The sequence below is a fragment of the Kazachstania africana genome, chromosome 5 (assembly GCF_000304475.1).
Source record: "Kazachstania africana CBS 2517 chromosome 5, complete genome".
NCBI lineage: Eukaryota > Fungi > Ascomycota > Saccharomycetes > Saccharomycetales > Saccharomycetaceae > Kazachstania > Kazachstania africana.
In genome coordinates, this window is record NC_018944.1 from 498,334 (window position 1) to 519,407 (window position 21,074).

At 36.1% G+C, this 21,074-nt stretch overlaps 9 protein-coding genes and 1 non-coding gene across 10 annotated transcripts; 5 read left to right on the top strand and 5 right to left on the bottom strand.

Annotated features, from left to right (window-relative positions):
* Window positions 1-428: 428 nt before the first annotated feature.
* RPB2 (DNA-directed RNA polymerase II subunit RPB2) lies at window positions 429-4,097 on the top strand (the record flags this gene model as incomplete). Its single annotated transcript, XM_003957484.1, has 1 exon — window positions 429-4,097. The coding sequence occupies one exon, from the start codon at window positions 429-431 to the stop codon at window positions 4,095-4,097; it is 3,669 nt and encodes a 1,222-aa protein (XP_003957533.1).
* Window positions 4,098-4,391: 294 nt separating this feature from the next.
* Window positions 4,392-4,880, bottom strand: MRPL23 (mitochondrial 54S ribosomal protein uL13m; the record flags this gene model as incomplete). Its single annotated transcript, XM_003957485.1, has 1 exon — window positions 4,392-4,880. One exon carries the CDS (start codon window positions 4,878-4,880, stop codon window positions 4,392-4,394), a length of 489 nt encoding a protein of 162 aa, XP_003957534.1.
* A 248-nt stretch (window positions 4,881-5,128) lies between these two features.
* Window positions 5,129-7,018, bottom strand: UTP5 (Utp5p; the record flags this gene model as incomplete). Its single annotated transcript, XM_003957486.1, has 1 exon — window positions 5,129-7,018. The coding sequence occupies one exon, from the start codon at window positions 7,016-7,018 to the stop codon at window positions 5,129-5,131; it is 1,890 nt and encodes a 629-aa protein (XP_003957535.1).
* Window positions 7,019-7,320: 302 nt separating this feature from the next.
* Window positions 7,321-7,815, top strand: SPP2 (spliceosome ATPase-activating subunit SPP2; the record flags this gene model as incomplete). The annotated part of the gene is made up of 1 exon (XM_003957487.1): window positions 7,321-7,815. One exon carries the CDS (start codon window positions 7,321-7,323, stop codon window positions 7,813-7,815), a length of 495 nt encoding a protein of 164 aa, XP_003957536.1.
* A 136-nt stretch (window positions 7,816-7,951) lies between these two features.
* On the bottom strand, window positions 7,952-9,787 carry MDM32 (Mdm32p; the record flags this gene model as incomplete). Its single annotated transcript, XM_003957488.1, has 1 exon — window positions 7,952-9,787. The coding sequence occupies one exon, from the start codon at window positions 9,785-9,787 to the stop codon at window positions 7,952-7,954; it is 1,836 nt and encodes a 611-aa protein (XP_003957537.1).
* Window positions 9,788-10,198: 411 nt separating this feature from the next.
* Window positions 10,199-10,308, bottom strand: KAFR0Etrna4P. Its single transcript has 2 exons — window positions 10,272-10,308; window positions 10,199-10,235 (listed from the first exon to the last, which is right to left on the bottom strand). It is a non-coding gene; the product is annotated as a tRNA-Pro (tRNA).
* Window positions 10,309-13,052: 2,744 nt separating this feature from the next.
* Window positions 13,053-15,065, top strand: ELG1 (Elg1p; the record flags this gene model as incomplete). The annotated part of the gene is made up of 1 exon (XM_003957489.1): window positions 13,053-15,065. The coding sequence occupies one exon, from the start codon at window positions 13,053-13,055 to the stop codon at window positions 15,063-15,065; it is 2,013 nt and encodes a 670-aa protein (XP_003957538.1).
* A 355-nt stretch (window positions 15,066-15,420) lies between these two features.
* On the top strand, window positions 15,421-16,365 carry THI80 (thiamine diphosphokinase; the record flags this gene model as incomplete). The annotated part of the gene is made up of 1 exon (XM_003957490.1): window positions 15,421-16,365. One exon carries the CDS (start codon window positions 15,421-15,423, stop codon window positions 16,363-16,365), a length of 945 nt encoding a protein of 314 aa, XP_003957539.1.
* Window positions 16,366-16,450: 85 nt separating this feature from the next.
* Window positions 16,451-17,446, bottom strand: LSC1 (succinate--CoA ligase (GDP-forming) subunit alpha; the record flags this gene model as incomplete). Its single annotated transcript, XM_003957491.1, has 1 exon — window positions 16,451-17,446. The coding sequence occupies one exon, from the start codon at window positions 17,444-17,446 to the stop codon at window positions 16,451-16,453; it is 996 nt and encodes a 331-aa protein (XP_003957540.1).
* Window positions 17,447-18,289: 843 nt separating this feature from the next.
* On the top strand, window positions 18,290-20,818 carry ARP8 (Arp8p; the record flags this gene model as incomplete). Its single annotated transcript, XM_003957492.1, has 1 exon — window positions 18,290-20,818. The coding sequence occupies one exon, from the start codon at window positions 18,290-18,292 to the stop codon at window positions 20,816-20,818; it is 2,529 nt and encodes an 842-aa protein (XP_003957541.1).
* Between the last annotated feature and the right edge of the window lie 256 nt (window positions 20,819-21,074).

Sequence of the window (21,074 nt, forward strand, 5' to 3'; positions counted from 1 at the left end):
ATCCCACTGAAGGCCATCCCGGCCACTGAATGCATTACTGCCACGGCAACTCTGTGATGGATGCGTTCAATTTGGTGTTTGGCGGTTGATTGGCATTGTCACGTGCGACACGATGTCGTGCAATATGACTTTTGCTTTTTTTTTTTCTTTCCATAGTGGTGGCAAACGTGAAAATGTGAGAGAACAAGACGAAGACAAAAAAATTATCACATAATACTATTGACTGTATTTTTGGAAGTATTTATACCTATCGTTAGGAGCTACAAGTGAAGTGGGTTAACTATTTGTGGTATCTGTCAGGTGGTTCTTACTGTTGGTTTCAATATTCTATCTTCATAACTCTGACGTTCTTTTAATTAGTTCGTTTTCAATCAATTTATCAAAAGGAAAACAAAACACAGAAGAAGTAAGTAATAACTAAAATTATCATGTCAAATGAAGAATATTATGAGGATGATCCATATGGATTTGAAGACGAGAGTGCCCCAATTACAGCAGAAGATTCCTGGGCTGTAATCTCTTCCTTTTTCAGGGAAAAAGGTTTAGTATCACAACAATTGGATTCATTCAACCAATTCGTTGATTACACTTTACAAGATATCATATCAGAAGATTCAACACTTATATTAGAACAATTAGCACAACATACCACCGAGGCTGATAATATCAGTAGAAAATATGAGATTAGTTTTGGTAAAATTTATGTTACTAAACCAATGGTTAATGAATCTGATGGTGTTACTCATGCTTTATATCCACAAGAAGCTCGTTTACGTAATCTAACGTATTCATCTGGTCTTTTCGTAGATGTAAGGAAGAGAACTTACGAAGCCGTTGACGTTCCTGGTAGAGACTTAAAATATGAATTAATTGCTGAAGAATCCGAAGATGATAGTGAAAGTGGTAAAGTCTTTATTGGTCGTTTACCAATCATGTTAAGATCTAAGAATTGTTACTTAAGTGATGCTACCGAATCTGATTTATACAAATTGAAAGAATGTCCATTTGATATGGGTGGTTATTTCATTATTAATGGTTCTGAAAAAGTTTTAATCGCTCAAGAACGTTCTGCAGGTAATATTGTCCAAGTTTTCAAGAAAGCTGCACCATCTCCAATATCTCATGTTGCAGAAATTAGATCTGCCCTAGAAAAAGGTTCAAGATTTATTAGTACTTTACAAGTTAAATTATATGGTCGTGAAAGTAGTTCATCCCGTACAATTAAGGCGACACTTCCTTATATTAAACAAGATATTCCTATTGTCATTATCTTTAGAGCCCTTGGTATTATTCCAGATGGTGAAATCTTAGAACATATTTGTTACGATGTCAATGACTGGCAAATGTTAGAAATGTTAAAACCTTGTGTTGAAGATGGTTTCGTTATTCAAGATCGTGAAACAGCTTTAGATTTTATTGGTCGTCGTGGTACTGCATTGGGTATTAAAAAGGAAAAAAGAATTCAATATGCTAAAGACATTTTACAAAAAGAATTTTTACCTCATATTACTCAATTAGAAGGTTTTGAAAGTAGAAAAGCTTTCTTCCTTGGTTATATGATTAATAGATTATTGCTTTGTGCATTAGATCGTAAAGATCAAGATGATCGTGATCATTTCGGTAAAAAGAGATTAGATCTTGCTGGTCCTCTATTAGGTCAACTTTTCAAAACTTTATTCAGAAAATTAACAAAAGATATATTCCGTTATATGCAAAGAACAGTGGAAGAAGCCAATGATTTCAATATGAAATTAGCTATCAATGCTAAAACAATCACTTCTGGTTTGAAGTATGCTCTTGCTACTGGTAATTGGGGTGAACAGAAGAAAGCTATGTCTTCAAGAGCTGGTGTCTCTCAAGTTTTAAATCGTTATACTTATTCGTCCACATTATCACATTTAAGAAGAACTAATACTCCTATTGGTCGTGACGGTAAATTGGCTAAACCACGTCAATTACATAATACTCATTGGGGTTTAGTTTGTCCTGCTGAAACTCCTGAAGGTCAAGCTTGTGGTTTAGTTAAGAACCTTTCCTTAATGTCTTGTATTTCTGTCGGAACAGATCCAATGCCGATTATTACCTTCTTAAGTGAATGGGGTATGGAACCTCTGGAAGATTATATCCCACATCAATCTCCTGATGCTACAAGAGTTTTCGTTAATGGTGTCTGGCATGGTGTTCACAGAAATCCTGCTAGATTGATGGAAACTTTAAGAACTTTAAGAAGAAAAGGTGATATTAACCCTGAAGTTTCTATGATTAGAGATATTCGTGAAAAGGAATTGAAGATTTTCACTGATGCTGGTAGAGTTTACAGACCATTATTTATTGTTGAAGATGATGAAGCTCTTGGACATAAAGAATTGAAGGTTAGAAAAGGTCACATCAATAAATTAATGGCAACTGAATATCAAGATATTGAAGGTGGTTTTGAAGATTCAGAAGAATATACTTGGACTTCTTTGTTAAATGAAGGTTTAGTTGAGTATATTGATGCTGAAGAAGAAGAAACTATATTAATTGCTATGCAACCTGAAGATCTTGAACCAATGGGAGAGGAAGAAGAAACTCAAAACGATACTGCAATGGACCCAGCTAAACGTATTAAGGCTACTCAAAATGCAACAACTTTCACACATTGTGAAATTCACCCATCAATGATTCTTGGTGTTGCTGCATCTATTATTCCATTCCCAGATCACAACCAATCTCCACGTAATACTTATCAATCCGCTATGGGTAAACAAGCAATGGGTGTGTTCTTAACAAACTTCAACGTTCGTATGGATACAATGGCAAATATTCTGTACTATCCTCAAAAACCATTAGGCACCACCCGTGCTATGGAATACCTAAAATTCAGAGAATTACCTGCTGGTCAAAATGCTATCGTAGCAATTGCATGTTATTCTGGTTATAACCAAGAAGATTCTATGATTATGAATCAATCTTCAATTGATAGAGGTTTATTCAGATCTTTATTCTTTAGATCATATATGGATCAAGAAAAGAAATATGGTATGTCGATCACAGAAACCTTTGAAAAACCACATCGTACAAATACATTAAGAATGAAACATGGAACTTACGATAAATTAGATGATGATGGTCTAATCGCACCTGGTGTAAGAGTATCTGGTGAAGATATCATTATAGGTAAAACCACTCCAATTTCACCAGATGAAGAAGAATTAGGTCAAAGAACAGCATACCATTCTAAACGTGATGCTTCTACTCCATTGAGAAGTACTGAAAATGGTATAGTTGATCAAGTCTTAATTACAACAAATCAAGATGGTCTAAAATTTGTTAAAGTTCGTGTCAGAACGACAAAGGTTCCTCAAATTGGTGACAAGTTTGCTTCGCGTCACGGTCAAAAAGGTACTATTGGTATTACTTACCGTAGAGAAGATATGCCATTTACAGCGGATGGTATTGTACCAGATTTAATTATAAACCCTCATGCTATCCCATCACGTATGACAGTGGCACATTTAATTGAATGCTTATTGAGTAAAGTGGCTGCCCTTTCTGGTAATGAAGGTGATGCTTCTCCATTTACTGATATTACTGTTGAAGGTATATCGAAATTATTACGTGAACATGGTTATCACTCTCGTGGTTTTGAAGTCATGTACAATGGACATACGGGTAAAAAATTAATGGCACAAATATTTTTTGGTCCTACCTATTACCAACGTTTGAGACATATGGTAGATGATAAGATCCATGCAAGGGCTCGTGGTCCAATGCAAGTCTTAACTAGACAACCTGTTGAGGGTAGATCAAGAGATGGTGGTTTAAGATTTGGTGAAATGGAACGTGATTGTATGATTGCACATGGTGCTGCAGCTTTCTTAAAGGAAAGATTAATGGAAGCTTCAGATGCCTTTAGAGTTCATATTTGTGGTAATTGTGGTTTAATGTCAGTTATTGCTAAATTAAGTCATAACCAATTTGAATGTAAAGGTTGTAACAACAAGATCGACATTTATCAAATTCATATTCCATACGCTGCCAAATTGCTATTCCAAGAACTGATGGCAATGAACATTACCCCACGTCTATTTACTGATCGTTCTAGAGATTTTTAGATGACGACATACATATATAAATCATGAAACAAAAATAACTATAATAAAAAAAATAAAAATAATAAAAGAAAACATATAAATAAGGTTCAAAAATGAAAAATGAATACGACATAGATTAACAAATGAACTTTGAACTCTCACTGTTGTATATAATCACGTAGGTGTATAATTCTATAAAGATGTAATATAGTTCTAAAAGAAAGTAAATGCTAACCCGATTGTTGATTTTATATACAGCTTGGAAGGGAAAGTTATTATATCGTACAGAATATATATACAGACTAGCTCAGTTCATCAAATGAAGCCTTTGTCTCCAATATCCTCCTTTTTTTTAATTGAAGGCTGTTGATATGCATAAGCCGTAATATTATGCTTATAAGGATGTTCGCTACCGTCAAACACCTTGAGCCTTGCTAATCGAGTTTTTCTAAGCCTGTTCTTGGGTAACATACCACTCACTGCTCTTTTCAATATTTCCCCATAACCTTGATCACTAATGATCCGGTTCACACTCTTTAATTTCAGACTACCAGGCCTTCCAGTGTGTGACCAATACATCTTTTCTTCAAATTTGTCGCCTGTAAGTCTCAATTTCTGACAATTAGTCACTACTACGTAATCACCCATATCTTGGGATGGATGATAGACTGGTTTATGCTTCCCCATTAGTGTAATAGCAATAGATGAAGCTAATCGACCTACGGTTCTGGTATCCCTCGCTAAGTCAACATGGTGCCACAGCCTTGCAAAAGCCAGACCTGTATGACCAATCTTTTGAGACATTGCAATTTTAGTGGACTAGTATAGATTTGAAAACCAGGGCCTGCACCGCAATCACTACCGCCTTTTTCTTTCTCGAAGACCTGCCTTTGAATGGACTTTACCATTTCGAGATTTCGAACTATTTCATTTTTTTCCATACGCGGAATATCATTATATCGAAGAAAAGTAGACACTATAAATACAAATGTGTTGTTATGTATAAGATGATTCTATAAGCTGCCATCGAAAGATTATTTACAATTAAGATATTATGCATTCATTTCAACATCACTATATCCTTCATCATCATCACTTCCTTCTTGGACATCGCCATTTTCTACTTCTTGTGCGATTTCCTGCGTTTCACTTTCGTCAACGTCACTGTCTTCGTAGTAACTTTCACCTGAATCTTCTTCACCATCCTCTATCAACCCAGCATCGTCTAATTCTTCGTTGTACTCGACGTCATCTTCTTCGGTTTGATCTATTTCATTTGGATTATGCATTTCTTCTTTGGTTCCGTAAGTGTAATCCATCTCTAATCTATCCCATGTATATTCCAATCTTATCTTAAGAGCTGTCAGCCTGTCCAATAAAGCTGCACGACTTTTCACAGTAGCATGCAAGGATGACAAGGTTTTCGTTAAATTCGGGACGGAGACCAGATAGCCACCATGTATAATAAGACACCATTTCACCCAGATATTAAGAGAACGTTGACGGTTAGATTGTCTCGCTATTCTTTCAGCCAATCTCTCTAATAAAATAACGGATAAAGTTGGCTTTATTCTCATTATCGTGTCTCTAATCATCTTATCGTCGCGGTTATTCAACACTGTTTCAAGTAAAGAATGATCATTGGATTGTAATGCTTGCGTTAGGACCACTGCAAATGTTCCTGTTACAGGATTCTTTTTTTTCTTTTTTGGTACATTAGACAATGCTAGCGGTATTTTATCAGCAAGAGATTCGAATTCACTTGGCTCACTTTCTCTATCGTCTTCTGCGTGGTTGCTGGTTTCGATCTCTAATTGTTTTATAACGTCTTCGACATGCTTGAAATTATCACCTGATGTAACTCTTGCGTTACCTTCTTGGTAAGTCTTTGTTGCTGCCACATCTTGGCCATAAAGAGAACGATCTGTCGAACGATTATTCTTTCTATGTGCGATATCTAATTCAATAGTATAATCATCTGATACTTCCTTCCATTGAATTTGCTTGAAAAATGGCACAGTTGCATTTTGTAGATAAGAAACCGTGAGGATATCTTTATTGATGAATGCATTGAAAAGTGGAATTTTATTAGAATTATTTGGATCGATTGCACTGATTTTTTTGCTATGTTGTTTTGATTTTTGAGCTCTTCTCTTATTAGTATTTGTAATTAACGGATCGACGAAGATTTCCACTGAGCCATCTTCTGTTGTTGTAACAATGACGTTGTCGTCAGAATGAGACATAGATGTAACATTTGCTTGAGATACCAAGACGCTCTTAGTCAACCCAGATGCGATATCATAGACATTTAAGAATCTATCATTTTCTGCTCCAGATATAAAGTACTCTTTACTTAGTGGCTCTAGAATAGTAACTGGTGAAACATGGCCTGGAAATGTCATAGTAACAGATTTTTGAGCTACATCAACTAAAAAGATTTGATGAGATGCAAGTAATAATGTATTTTCGCTGACAAAGCCAATTCTGTTCAAGCCAGTACATGATTCAACTTTAAAATGCCTTTGTAATTTCAACTCAACTAGATCAAATTCATAGATAATATCATCTGAATCAATACAGTAGAGCTTCTTGGCACTATCGACAACGACAATATCCTTGATTTCATAGGAATTGTCTGTTGACAATTTGAATAATATTTCATGAGATAGAGGAGAATATAACCAAATTTCACCGTTGCTTAGACCAATTAAGACACATAAAGTTTCGGTAGAAGAAACCAGTGTCCATTTTAAAGAGGTTACTCTTGATTTAGAATCATCTAAATAGAGAAAATTCTCATTTAATAGGCCATAATTATCTGATTTTTGAGTGGGTTCGACTGATATACGCTGTTTATCTAATGCAATAGAGACGTAACATAGATAGCGACCGGTCGGATCGTAACTAGATAAAACCACTGGAGACTGTGTCGCAGACATGCTGTCGTATACTTGAGAGTGCCTGTGGAAATATTGATGCTGTTAGTGCGACGTACTATTCATCATCTATACTACTGAAGCTCATCAAATAATTTTTCAAGAACTGAGCTCATCGCAAGAAGGACAGAATCTGAAAAATTTTCCAATGCTCGTTCTTCGTGATTTGTATGTTGAGAGCAAAATATTATTAAATAAGCCAAAGAAGGTCATCAATCCTTGGAAGTCAGTTAGCTTGGACGGTGGACTCTGGCTAGTTGTGTCGTGGTTGAGTGACAGATACGTTGGAGTCACGGAGGTGAAAGATGTCGTTTTCGCTGAATATAAAGAGCAAAGGCAAAAACAAGAAGAAGAGATCGAAACCAGCTGGAAGTACTGTGGATATATTTAACGAAGGTGTTGATGGGTTACAAGATGAGGAACTAGCTTCTAGCAAGAAACGAAAGATACGAATTACGGAAATCTCAAAGTTTACAGAAGAAAATGAAAATGCAAAGAAAGATGCAGAATTAGTGATATCGATGGATAATACTGACGAGCCTACGAAGATGGTGACATCTGTGGAAGAGTACGAGACCGTGCCCGTGGAGTTGTTTGGCGAAGCAATGCTTCGAGGCATGGGCTGGGATGGCAAGTATGAAAAAGAGGAAGAAAAAGCTAAATCAATAAATGAAAAGAAACAGATTCATCCGGAGGGATTAGGTATAGGTGCTAAAGGTTCTAATGCTAGTCTGGCAGCTGATATTGAATCTTTCATGCCCGTTGTCAAAGTAAAGAAGCAAAACTCAGATGATAAATAAAAAAAATGGTTTCCTTTTAAGAATGTAAACTAATATATTGATATTATTCTTTCTATATACATGAGGTCGCTAATTTTGGGTATCTATATAAGCAACACGATCTCATGTAAAATGACATACGTTAAAAAATTTGTTTCTAAATTAAAGCGTTATTGGTAAAACCAAATAATAATAATTGGGAAGCAAATGAACTTCCCCAATGTCGCATCCATTGATCTTTGTTTTTAAACTCCCATTCTTCTACCATTTTTAGTAAATCAACGTAAAGTTCCATACTCAATTGATCATAGATGCCAGTTTCTTGGAATAGTACTGTATTTTCCAAACTCTTAATGTTTTTGACAATCCGACAATTTAAAATAATTTCATTATCAACTGGATTATAACCATTACCTGCAACTATCTTAGAGTCATTACCATTCGATATTGTTTCCCTTGAATCATGAAACTTGATAATTGTTTTCTTATCGTCCTCTTTCGATCTCAATATTGTGACATTTGGATATGATCTTTTTCTTCTAATTGAGACGTTTGGCATTGGATGACCTATCTGTGGCTCACTATTATCATAAGTAGACTCGTGAGACAATATTCTTTGTAAATTAACAAATGAAACAATTGGTTTCAATTCATCTAATGACATAATTTTTTCACCAGTGGATAAAGTTGGTGGTTTTGCAGGCAATGAAGCTTTTAAATCTTTAAACTTGAATTTCAAGTCAATAACGAGATATTTATCTGATAAATCTTCATCGTTATGAGGTAACATAATATCTGCTATAATATCGACATTACCATCTTGAATCCAGTTAAAAGTGTCTGTATCAGCTAAACCAATCTTGGAAACATTGATTGAATTCAATCTAAGTCTTGTAATTCTCTTCCAAGATGAAGATAAATCATTTTTCAAATCATTCAAATATGATAATTTATGCTGCCTCTTATGAAAACTGAACATTGAATTATTGATTGAGCCTGTTATCACATTTGCATTCAGAAAATCTACAACCATTTGATTGAATCTCAGTTTAGGAATATCGAGGTTGAAAATAGATATGTTGTAAAAAGTGGTTCCTCTATTTCTAGCAGCATGATTTTCAATTAGTTGGAAAGAAGAATCACTTACGGTGATATTGTTTAGTTGATAATTATGGTTCATGAACCAATTTATAAGTAATGCATTTTTGTCCTCGCTATCACTGTTATGATTAATCACTGTGTCACCTCTCATTCCTAATATTTTCAGATCATTGATTAGACCATGTCCTTGAATCCATTTTTTCAAAGATAGATTTATTTCAATCTGATGAAAGTTTAAATCAAATTCCAAAAAATTATTTTTTTGATTCTCATTAGTTTTCAATTCAACGTTGTGAAACTTGATAAAACCCTTTTTCCATTCAGGAACAAGGGCATCTTGAAATTTGATGTTAATATCATCATTGAAAAGATTCAATAAATCCCCAATAGTCTGACCAACTAATTCCTTAGCGAAGACAGTATTGAAGAAAAGTAATAGTAACGACACAGCTGTTGTGGTCTTTAATATCAGCCACACGACTTGAGATAGTATAATCCACGGAAACAACGTACCTAGTTCATTTTTGGAAAAGGGCCTTTCTTTATCTCGTATTAGCAACCATTTTAGGCCTGATTTCATTTTCTGGTACTGGGTGTTCAGAGGAGTAGTGTGATTAATGGATGAGCCATGGAATGTTCGTCGAAGCATCAGAGAATTACTATTGATATTCCTTAAAGGTGATAGAGCCAAACTAGTACTTCTGGACTCTGTTCTTGGGATATGAGATTTGAAAGGGGTATAATTCAACTTTGTAGCAGGTCTATGTCCCACAGAAGATGAAAATAATCTATATATCGATTTAGGATGTACTTTGCAATTCAAAATAATCATCTTTTTAAAGTAGCCAGAATGAGTGCTTCGCACAACATTCAATAGGCTGTTACTTTGCATACCAAAAAGAAAACACCTGCAATAATATATATATATGTGTATAACTCTTCTAACTATTCAAACTTGTGACTAATCTCATTGCGATATATGACTTACAAATATTTATTTGCTACTTCTTAATATAAAGAAACGCGCGCCGGTGAGTGGATAACAGGTTACCCGCACTCACATGCTCTAATAGATGTCGATTATTGGCCGATGGTAAATTCTTCCAAAAGCAGGGTAGATACCATCCAGAGATATATATACAGATGGACATCTGTATAGAATTGTAGTTTGTATTCTCTTCAGAGTGGATTAAGTATTAAAAATAATTACATGTCGATAGATGTGGCCTTTAAAAAAATACACACTACTTTCATAGTGGCACTATTTTATCAGGCATAGAGACACGTATAAAAAAATTAAGTTGGGGCGAGCTGGGAATTGAACCCAGGGCCTCTCGCATGTTTGTGATTTATTTCCTAAGTTTATCTTAAGAATCGCCCAAAGCGAGAATCATACCACTAGACCACACGCCCTATTAATTTACAATATATGTAATATAAACTGGTGAACTACAACATTAAGCTCAAAGTTCGTGTTGACTGCTTTTCCAGAATCAAAACCTAGACACCCGCCGTCCAATTTATTAAACTAAATATTTCACATTATTGAATTTGGTTGAATATTAGTGAAAACTTTTCATAGACGCGACTTTTGTCAGCTTGAAGAATTCCACACTATAAAAAGGAATTCTTCGTCATATTTGTTCTTAATCTTTTATTTTAAATTTATATTATATTATATTATATTATTATATTATATTATTATATTATTTTATTATATTTATATTTTTTTTGTTTTAACACTCTAATTGCCTGTTCATTCTACTAATAACGCCCTGCTGAGTAAACCTCACTGCGTGCGAGGGATCCACTTCCTTGGCACAACGCTGACCTTGACTCAGCTACTCATGACGTGTCAGGGTTTAGACGGGGCCTTATTCTTTCCTGACCCCGGCCTCTGAAGTCAGCTCAGGTTGGAGCCCCAGTATGTCCAGTGCTTGCCCACGTACGCAGCATTTGTCATCTGCTGTCCAGTCCAAGCGTCTAAGTAGGCCTCTAAGCATGATTCCGGGGTGTCGTACGCGTAGCATTCATCTCCACTGATCACACCAAACCAAGAGTAAGTGTTCCTCACTGCGCATGCTATGTTGCCCCCCGGCGCTAAAAAGTGCTTGGCCTCATCTCCCTGTTGACACTGGTGGTGTGGCCAGACTTGGAGATACAGCGTCTTGCCGTTAGGGTTACGTGCCCGGTACGCCAAGAACTTGCTATTTACCGTCTCACAAACATCTGTATATGTCGACACCATGTCGAGATTTACACAGTCCTTGTAGTCCGACGGGAAGAATTCGTAATAAGCTCCGACATGGTCTCTAGCTGCTAAGCTGGTGTTGTTGTTGACACCTCCCCTTAGGGCCCATTGTCCACCTCGTTATTAACAAGACGTGGTAATTGGTCTTCTCCCGATAGTATTCTGCCGATAGTCGACCAGAAGGAATAGTATGGCCCAGGCTCGGTTCCAAAGTATACCTCATTTCTGAGGTTGGCAATATACCTAGAGGCACAGAAGTTGCTGACTGCATCTGCTGTTGTCTTATTCGTTGTGGTCGTATTGAAGTAGACAATTAACATTCCACTCCCGTCGTCCAGGATGTCTGTTGAATTGGGCGCTCCGTTCACCTGCAGACATTTGAGAAAGTTCAGCGCCGCGACCTCCGGCATTGTATCGTTAGTGATTGGCCCCTCGTTTACCTGATCTACCAAGCTGGTAGCCACTAGACGAGCCAAGATGATTGAGAGAATACAGTGAAGACGCATGGTTTCTCCTTAGTTTTTTTGTTTTCTAAAAGATTATCAAAAGCTTGTCTTTTTAATATATAAAATTATAAATTTAAAATAAAAGATTAAGAACAAATATGACGAAGAATTCCTTTTTATAGTGTGGAATTCTTCAAGCTGACAAAAGTCGCGTCTATGAAAAGTTTTCACTAATATTCAACCAAATTCAATAATGTGAAATATTTAGTTTAATAAATTGGACGGCGGGTGTCTAGGTTTTGATTCTGGAAAAGCAGTCAACACGAACTTTGAGCTTAATGTTGTAGTTCACCAGTTTATATTACAACATGATATTTTATTATGAAACTTAGGAAGGATTGTCCACAGAGAAGGTTATTCAGGACACCTCGCTGTAACTGTCAAATTCTCAATACTATCGCTAAATAAGATATCTCTTTAATGCACAGTTGGAATGTTGAAACGGAGCCAGCGCAATTACATAATGCTTGGAAATTTCAGTCATGGTGAACTGTGAATTGTCGACCCCAACTCAGATCCGCACAATGATGAATCGGTTAAAAGTGAATTTTCTTTACTACAACTCATATTTGTGCTGGAAATATCAGTATAATGCCGTGTCTAGCAAATCTCTACCACTAATCGGTATCTAACGTACGTCGTCCATGCGTCAGAGCCAACAGTGGCAACAACCGGCTAAGAGCTTGAAGGAGCAAAAAAATATGTATAAGGAATAAATTTTACGCAAGTGTGCATACTAATAATGTCTTTTGATTTGTTACAACAATAACGTCCAGCGTACAGGATTTACTTGATGGACGGCCCGGAAGTAAGATGTCAATTGACGCCCATAATCGTTCCAGCTACAATAGGTAACATCAAGATATAGCTCCAAAGTATATGTATAACTAACTATTTAACGGTTCCTTCATATCACCAGTATATACCTAGAAAAAGGGTCCAACAATATGCAAATTAATATGTGGCCCACACATTGGAATAACTGGACGCAATAACTGACTCAATCACGAAAACTATGAGACTTCTCTGCACCTACTAGGACAGACGTACCGCAAATAAGCCAATGCCATAAAATACAATAGCCCCATTGCGATAGTAAGACTAACAGAGCAACTCTTCACACGACTTGCTTTGATTTAATTATTGACATACGCGTTATTTTTCTTTAATATTGAAACGCGTTTTATTTAACAGCTGAACAAGAGAGCGATAGATAACTACAGTTGAGAGGTTACAGGCAAAATCCTGATCAGTTTATCGTCAACTCTTGCATCAAGTACAGCAAGAATTTCTCATTGTTCAATTGGTACAGTGCTCACCTGGCTTCCGTGCCTCCGTTACACTATTCCTCCGCCTGTACATATTCATTTCAGTTACAACTATCTACTAAGGAGCTTCAGATGTCTCAAAACAAGAGACAACTGACCGTGTCTGATATTTTATTTGGAGCCTTAAAAAAGAGGCCCAGGCAGGATGGTACACCTATCGAACAAGAAATCATTTCGGAAGATAATACAATTACGTCAGCAGATGAGATTTACGACCTTTCTTCATCTCCATTGAAAATGGAACCAGTGAAACATATAATACCTGTAACAAAAAATAAGAATAATCAATCTGTAACTAGTTTTCTGATGCAAAAGAAAACTATAAATCCGGAGCCTGTAATTATATCACAAGATGATGAAGAACTTCATGATCCATTGCATACTCTGAGGAACCCTAAGAAATTAGAAGATCCTCCAAATTTCAAAAAAACTAAGCTTAAAGATCTTTTCAATAACTTTAAAAAAGATGACCATGCCCCTTCAAATACTGAAAGAGATGGAACCTATAATGTAAATGGCCCGTTTACTAGGTTCCATGAAATATCAAAGGCAACACAAGTTGAAACACCGTTACCATTACTTCAGCTGATTGAGCCGGATGAAGCTGCGGAGTTGCAGTCGAAACCAGATATTTCGCTACCTAGAAGAATTCAGTGTAACAGTTATGACCAGAGCGTCAGTCCAGAGGACTTTAAATCGTTAAACAATTACGTCAGAACATCTAAATTAAGGACAATCAAATATATCACGAAAAAGAATAAGCATACATCATTATGGACAGAATTATTCAAGCCTAAGCGATTGAATGATGTGATGTTGGAGACAGATTTAAAAACATCTATAAAAGATTGGTTAGTACATGCTTTTGACAAACTTAAGAAAACTACCACTAGAAATCAACTACTTAAATCATATAAATCTACCGAAATGGTTGATTTCATAATAGATGATGAGGCAAATGAATATGAAGCTGTAGAGGAGTTCGTGCCTATTTTAATCTTGCATGGCGAAGGAATTGGTAAAGAAACTTTATTTGAGACTATACTCAATTCAATTGATGGCCAAATTTTTGAGATCAGTGCCTCTGAAAATAGAAGTAAAAAGGATATTATGGATAAACTAGCAGAATACTCAACAAGCCATTACGTGAAGGACCATTTTTCGAATGGAATTATATTAATGAGTCATGTTGACGTGATATTCAAAGAGCATGACAAATTTTTTTGGCAGACAGTTGAGAGAACTTTACTGAAATCAAGAAGACCCATCGTTCTGACTTGTAGAGATATTAATTACATTCCTTCCAATTTAATTGAGATTTGTCAGAATCAGGCTAGTTTATTTACAGCCAAAAAGGTGACTGTGAAAACGGTGGTTAATTTTCTAAGGCGATATTGTACATCCCTTGGATTAGAGTTAGAGGATGATATTTTAGAAGAAATAGTAAGAGATAGTGATAGGGATATTAGAAAGTGCTTGATGCATTTGCAATTTTGGTTTTCTTCACAAGATCACCTTGTTCTTAGGGAGCCAATTTATGAGAATAATGAAGTTACAAGTTTACGAGAATACTCCCACCTAGTTGACATTATGTCTTATTCTGATATAATAAATGAAACTTCATCAAGGAATTCTTTGGTGAAGCAAGAAATCGATACAACCTTGATGACGAGTGAATCAATCGAAGTTCTCAAACAAACCACTGACGACCAATTGAGATTGAAAAAAGATTACATGATAGATTATCAATATTATCTAGTTGACGATGTTCAAAGACCTATATTGCCATTTGAAATCAATATTGGTGAATACCTGCAGGAGACACTTTCACATGGCTTTAGATATTTTCAAAACTTACCACCGAATGAATCCATGCAAAAGTATAAAAAAATGACTTCTTCAGCCGTGCTGTACTTGATGTCAAGATTGAAAGTGAACAGTTACGACAATAGTCAACCAAGAAGAATAACTAGAAATTCAAGAATGCTGAGAGAAATATTGGATAGATTTGGGACTAGAAAGCGAAACGAGGATATCGAAGACGATATCGAAGACGATATGGATGTTGAATTTGATTTGCGATGACTAAGTCAACTGTGATTAAAGAGGAGCTGAACCCTTTCATTTATGAACTGGCAAAACTAGAGTTCAAAATTAGGAAGCAAAATGAACAGACTGTCTACGAGCATACCAAGGATGCAGACGAAAATCAATATTTGGATATTATTCGACAATTATCACAAGAAGGACTGTTAAAACAAGTATGGTTCAAGAGAGATCCCAGCTTGGTGAGGGACAATTGGCATTATAGATCTATTTAGTTTTCATACATTACGCATAATTTTTTTTAATATATGAAAGAAAATTTAAGTGCTGAAAAAACTAAGTAATAGCGAAAAAGTTTGGATATAATATGTATGAGTAAACTAACACAACTGTAATGTCGGAAGAATGCATTGAAAACGCAGAAAGAATAACAGTTGAAACTGATTTGATTGCTGGTAATTTGAATAAGGTCAATTTGTTAAATGATATTTTAAAGCCAAGAAAAGAACAAAATTCTGTATTCTTGATATTGAATCAAAAAATTAAATTATCCAAAAGACTTTTCGAACTCATATGGGACAGATTCCAAATCAAAATCTGTGCAGATGCTGGTGCCAATAGACTATATCATTACTTGAAAAGTGAAGATGATAGGGCGAGATACGTACCGAATTATATAATTGGTGACTTCGACTCGATAGATGAAGCGGTGAAGGATTTTTATCTCAAGCATGGTTGTGTAGCCATTAAACAGACGACACAATACTCAACAGACTTTAGCAAATCTATAAACTTGATGTCATTGCATTTCAATTCTCGAAAATTCCATGCAATGCTAAATAAAAAATTAGAGAATTTTGGTATTCCTTTAGAATCAGGTATTCATGAATTATATGATGCTATACCCGTAGAAGAGAAGTCATCTATAAATGTGCTGGCAATAGGAGCAATTGGCGGCCGTTTTGACCAAACAATTCACTCCATATCACAATTGTACACGCTAAAACATTCTGATCCATATTTCAATTTATACTATCTGACGGAAAACGATATAATAGTGCTTTTGCTCGGTGGAGCCAATGTTATTGAATATGATATGGGCTTTAGGAATGAATGCGTCGGAAACTGTGGTATTTTACCCATTGGCGAGCCCACAACTATCATCGAAAGCCATGGATTGAAATGGGATGTGAAAAATTGGGATACTAGTATATCAACAGGAAAAGTCAGCAGTAGTAACAGATTTGTTGGGATTGATAGATGTTATGTGAATGTGAAAGATGATATGATCATGAATATCGAAGTAGATTTGATTAAGCTCCAAAAGTACATTGAATGAAGAGTTTCACAGATTATTTTTGATAAGAATAATATATATATAAATATTTAGAATAATTGATATAGACAAGAATAATAATATATGATTATTTTAATTTTTGGAATTCGTCGAGTAAAGCTTGACCCAAATAACCAGGGGACTCAACGACAGCGACACCCACGTCTCTTAATGCTTTCTTCTTTGATTCGGCATCTGTACCAGAACCTTCTACGATAGCGCCAGAATGACCCATTCTTACACCTTTCATTTGTCCTGCCACAGTACCAGCGATAAATGAGGCCACTGGTAAGGGTTTTGATCTACTATAGTTATATTCTTTGAGGAATTGAGCGGCTTCGATTTCACCCTTACCACCGATTTCACCCAATAAAATAATACCCTCAGTACCACTTGAAATATCACTATTCAAGAAGAATCTCAAGCAATCGATGAAATCTGTCCCGGGGAAGGCGTCACCACCCATACCAATGACGATACTTTGACCAAGATCCGTGTTGGTAGTTTGTTGAACTGCCTCGTAAGTCAAGGTGCCTGATCTAGAAACAATACCAATCTTACCTGGCTTGAAAATCTTTGGAGGTTGAATCCCAATTCTGACATTTGTTGCGGGGTTAATAATACCGGGACAATTGGGCCCCACTAATCTAGTTTTAGTTTGTGATTTCAACATTTGATAGATATACAACATATCATGTTGTGGTATACCTTCTGTGATACACACCGCTAATGGAATTTCACTTTCAATTGCTTCTTTAATAGCTGAGGCGGCGATTGGTGGAGGAACAAAGATCCCAGAAGCAGTAGCACCCGTCTCTTTCATAGCTTCTTTTACACTGCCAAAAACTGGTTTGCCCATGTGAGTTTGACCTGCCTTCTTTGGATTAGTGCCACCCACGACGTTCGTACCATAATCCATTGATATCTGAGCATGGAAACTTGCCTGTTTACCTGTGAATCCCTGGAATATCACTTTAGTGTCCTTTGGTAATGATAGATTCTTTATAGTGCTATCATAAGGGAGTTCCTGAGAGTGTAATAAACGACGCAATGCAGTAGATTTAGTAAATGACCTTCTCAACATGATGTCGAAAACAAATGGAAAAGAATTAATCTACGTGAATATATATATATATATATATGCCTCGAAAAATGAACACAAGATCTCGAACGTTTTGTTTTTATACCGTTTCTTATAGCTTCAAGTTCCCCTTAAGAATTTCCAATCACATTTGATAATTTCAATTTTTGAGAGAAACGGCGGGGTTATATAAGGCTGGATGGCTTTTTAAGAAAAGATTTTGATCAAAAGAGAAGAAGTTTGCAGTTCACAGGGGTACGATGCTGAGGATGATGGGATAAGAGGTTGTGTTGGCGGACGATTGCAAGATGATCGAAGGTTGACGTTGCATGATTGTGGTGGTGCTACTACGGGCAAGCAAGCGTTGTTTAGAGGTCGGCGGCTAGAGCGAAACAAGAACTTAGAGGCTGTTGTATTCATGGTGCCAGTATACGGCTGGCCAGGCGTCATTTACGGTCTTATTCAGTACGATGCGTGGTTTCAGGTGCCGTTCATTTTGGGTGGATACGAAAATACTGTTTTTGAATAGTTGCACTCTACACAGACAATATTTCGAGCACAGGTACAGGAATGATTGCACTAGCATCATCCAAATACCGCTAAATGTACTGGAGGAGCGGCGTAGAGTGTTTGCATCTCGCTAGATATGGTTTACTGAGGGTTGTTAGCTGGTCACGTGACCCTTCTCGCTAAGCACGAAATTCTGTTCTTTCTAGTTTTTTCCGCAAGGTTTTTTGGCATTTTTAAAGCTCTTTCCTGGAGGTACATTTTGCATTTACTATTAGTCGGTCATTACAATTTTGACTAACGTACACTACAAGCCAATTGGAGATATAGTAAACTACAATGACCGGCGAGACTCCTGAATCTAGTATAGTGTACGAGGATCCCATTGAAATTCCTTTAGATGATGATTCCGATGATGAACAACCATCACAACAAGATCACAATGATTTAAGAAGTAGCACTAACACTCCATTAGCAGAAAGGGCAGCTACTATCGACGGTGAAGAAGATGTGGACGGGGATGATGACATTGAATCGAATAATAGCGTAAAGACTGTGAAGATTGATGGCAAAGATGTACAATTAAGTTACGGAAAGACAATGGCTGGAACAAAGGTTCCAAAACATCTCTTAGAAAGGAGAAGGATTGGACGTATCAAAGCCGCTGAAGCTTTTGCTAAGAAATTAAAGAAAATTGGTATTGAAAAAATTGAAAATATAACACTACCACAAACCGGTTTATTTCAACCTTTAAATTTAATCAATCAGAAAAATTATTCATCTGATTATATAAGGAAAGATGATCAAATTTTTGCCCTCAGAGAAAGAAAGACTTTAAGAAGTAGTACTAATGCGAACAATAATAATACAAGCACTCCAAAAGCAGTTGTCGATTTAAAGACCGGTGTGATGGATGACGAAATCGATTTAAATGACCCAAATTCAACTATCATTATACAACCTGGTTCCGAGACTATGAAAATTGGATTTGCATTGGATGAAACTCCACTTTTAATACCGAACTTGGTTGCAATTCCAAAGAAAGATGATAGTAAAGGTCCAAGTACTGAAAGTAAATTAAATACAGAACAATCGGAAGAATTCGAAGATTTGAAAAATGAACTTCATTCAACATTTAAAGAAAGAATGCGTTATTATAAACGTAGGATTCAACCAAATAGTCACGAACAAGTAAAATCGTTCAATAGAAATGCACAGCCTGAAACTATACTTGACAATAATGATCCAGCACGTATAAGATGGATTACCCAGAATGACAAGGTTTACTATGGAAATGACGCACTTTTATGTCCTGAATCATTTTTTTCACACAGGAAACCCTTCGGTACTTGTCGTAATGGAGCATTATTCAATTTAATGGGCTCTTCGTATAGTTCTGTTCAGGAATTACTGGGAGATGTCATAAAACTGATAGAATTTGGATTAAATAAATTGCTAGAAGCTAAAAATAAGGATAAATATAAGGCAATACTTGTCATACCTGATCTTTTTGAAAAAAGCCATGTGGAAGAAATGATAAGGCTACTATTAACAGAGTTACCTTTTAATGCAGTTGCCATTATTCAAGAATCTTTGGCCACGTGTTACGGGGCAGGCATTAGTACATCTACCTGTGTTGTCAACGTCGGCGCATCAGAAACTTCGGTTTCATGTATTGATGAGGGTGTTGTTCTTGAAAATAGTTTAATTAATTTGAATTATGGTGGAGACGATATCACTAGACTATTTTCAGTACTATTAAAAATGAACAACTTCCCATACCAAGACTGGAACGTAGAATCTATTGCAGGATGGAACATCGCTGAAACTTTGAAGAAGCAGATTGTCACTCTTCAGGATGCTGACGTCACCGTTCAACTATCTAACTTCATGAAGAGGGTTTTCAATGAACCTACGGAGAAATATGAATTCAAAACATTCGATGAAGTTATGTTAGCACCCCTAGCTCTATTTGCTCCTAGAATTTTTAGCTATTTAAGAAATGAAGAATCTAAAAATTCAACATTACAATATCAGCTACCTGAATCCAAAGACTTGTTTACACATGAACTAAATGATTGGAGATCGATGACACAAGAAGCATGCAAAAATAATGGATCATACTGTGATATAAGTGACGAACTTCAGCTTCTCACAGCTTTATTAGAAGTTGATTCAAAATTAGAGGCATTCCAATCCGAAGCCACCACCACTTTAGACAATAAGAGGAATATGCTTCCATTAGATAAAGCGATAATACAAAGTATTACTGATGCATGCCTATCTTTAGATCCTAGCAAGATGGACTCATTTTATTCGAATATATTAGTCGTGGGAGGAAGTTCCAATATTCCTGCATTTGATTTTATGCTCACAGATAGAATAAACATTTGGAGACCAAGACTCCTGAGCTTAAGTTCATTTCCCCAATTTTATAAGAACCTATCCAAGGAAATCAAAGACCTTGAAATGGAAAGTCAATCAACCGCAAAACTTCAGGCACAAACGGGAAGTGTTGTTCCGACGACTGGTTCAAGTACTCCATTAGCCACAAATGCTGGTAATGATGGCGAGACAATGGCAGATTTGAATGAAGTATCTAAGAAGCTGAGTTCCAATATAAACGACTTAATAAAAACAAAACTACAAGACTATATTTCCAATGTTGAATCTCAAAACAGTAATGAACATTATTTCCCGGTGGGTGTAGTTCCACCTCCTCGTGATATGAGTGCAGCGATATTGTCCTGGAAGGGTGCAAGTGTCTTGGCACAAATCAAGCTAGTGGAAGAATTGTTCATAACCAATTTGGATTGGGATATGCACGGAAGTAGAATATTACAACATAAGTGTATCTTTACGTACTAAATAGATAACCACGTCTCTGTAACAAGTTATTTAATAATGATAATTGCATTTTTCAGCACTGTAGGTCATGCAGAACAGACCATACATTCAGGCTTTTACCTTCCCTATGATCATGCTACCACAAGTAAAATACATAAGAGCAAGAAAGACATTTTGCTTATCTGAATAGTGCTTAATAGAATGTTGTATTCTGCGTATTAGTGGTCATTTATTAGTTTAAAATTTAAGAAGTCGGGTAAGCCGCTTTGGATATTAT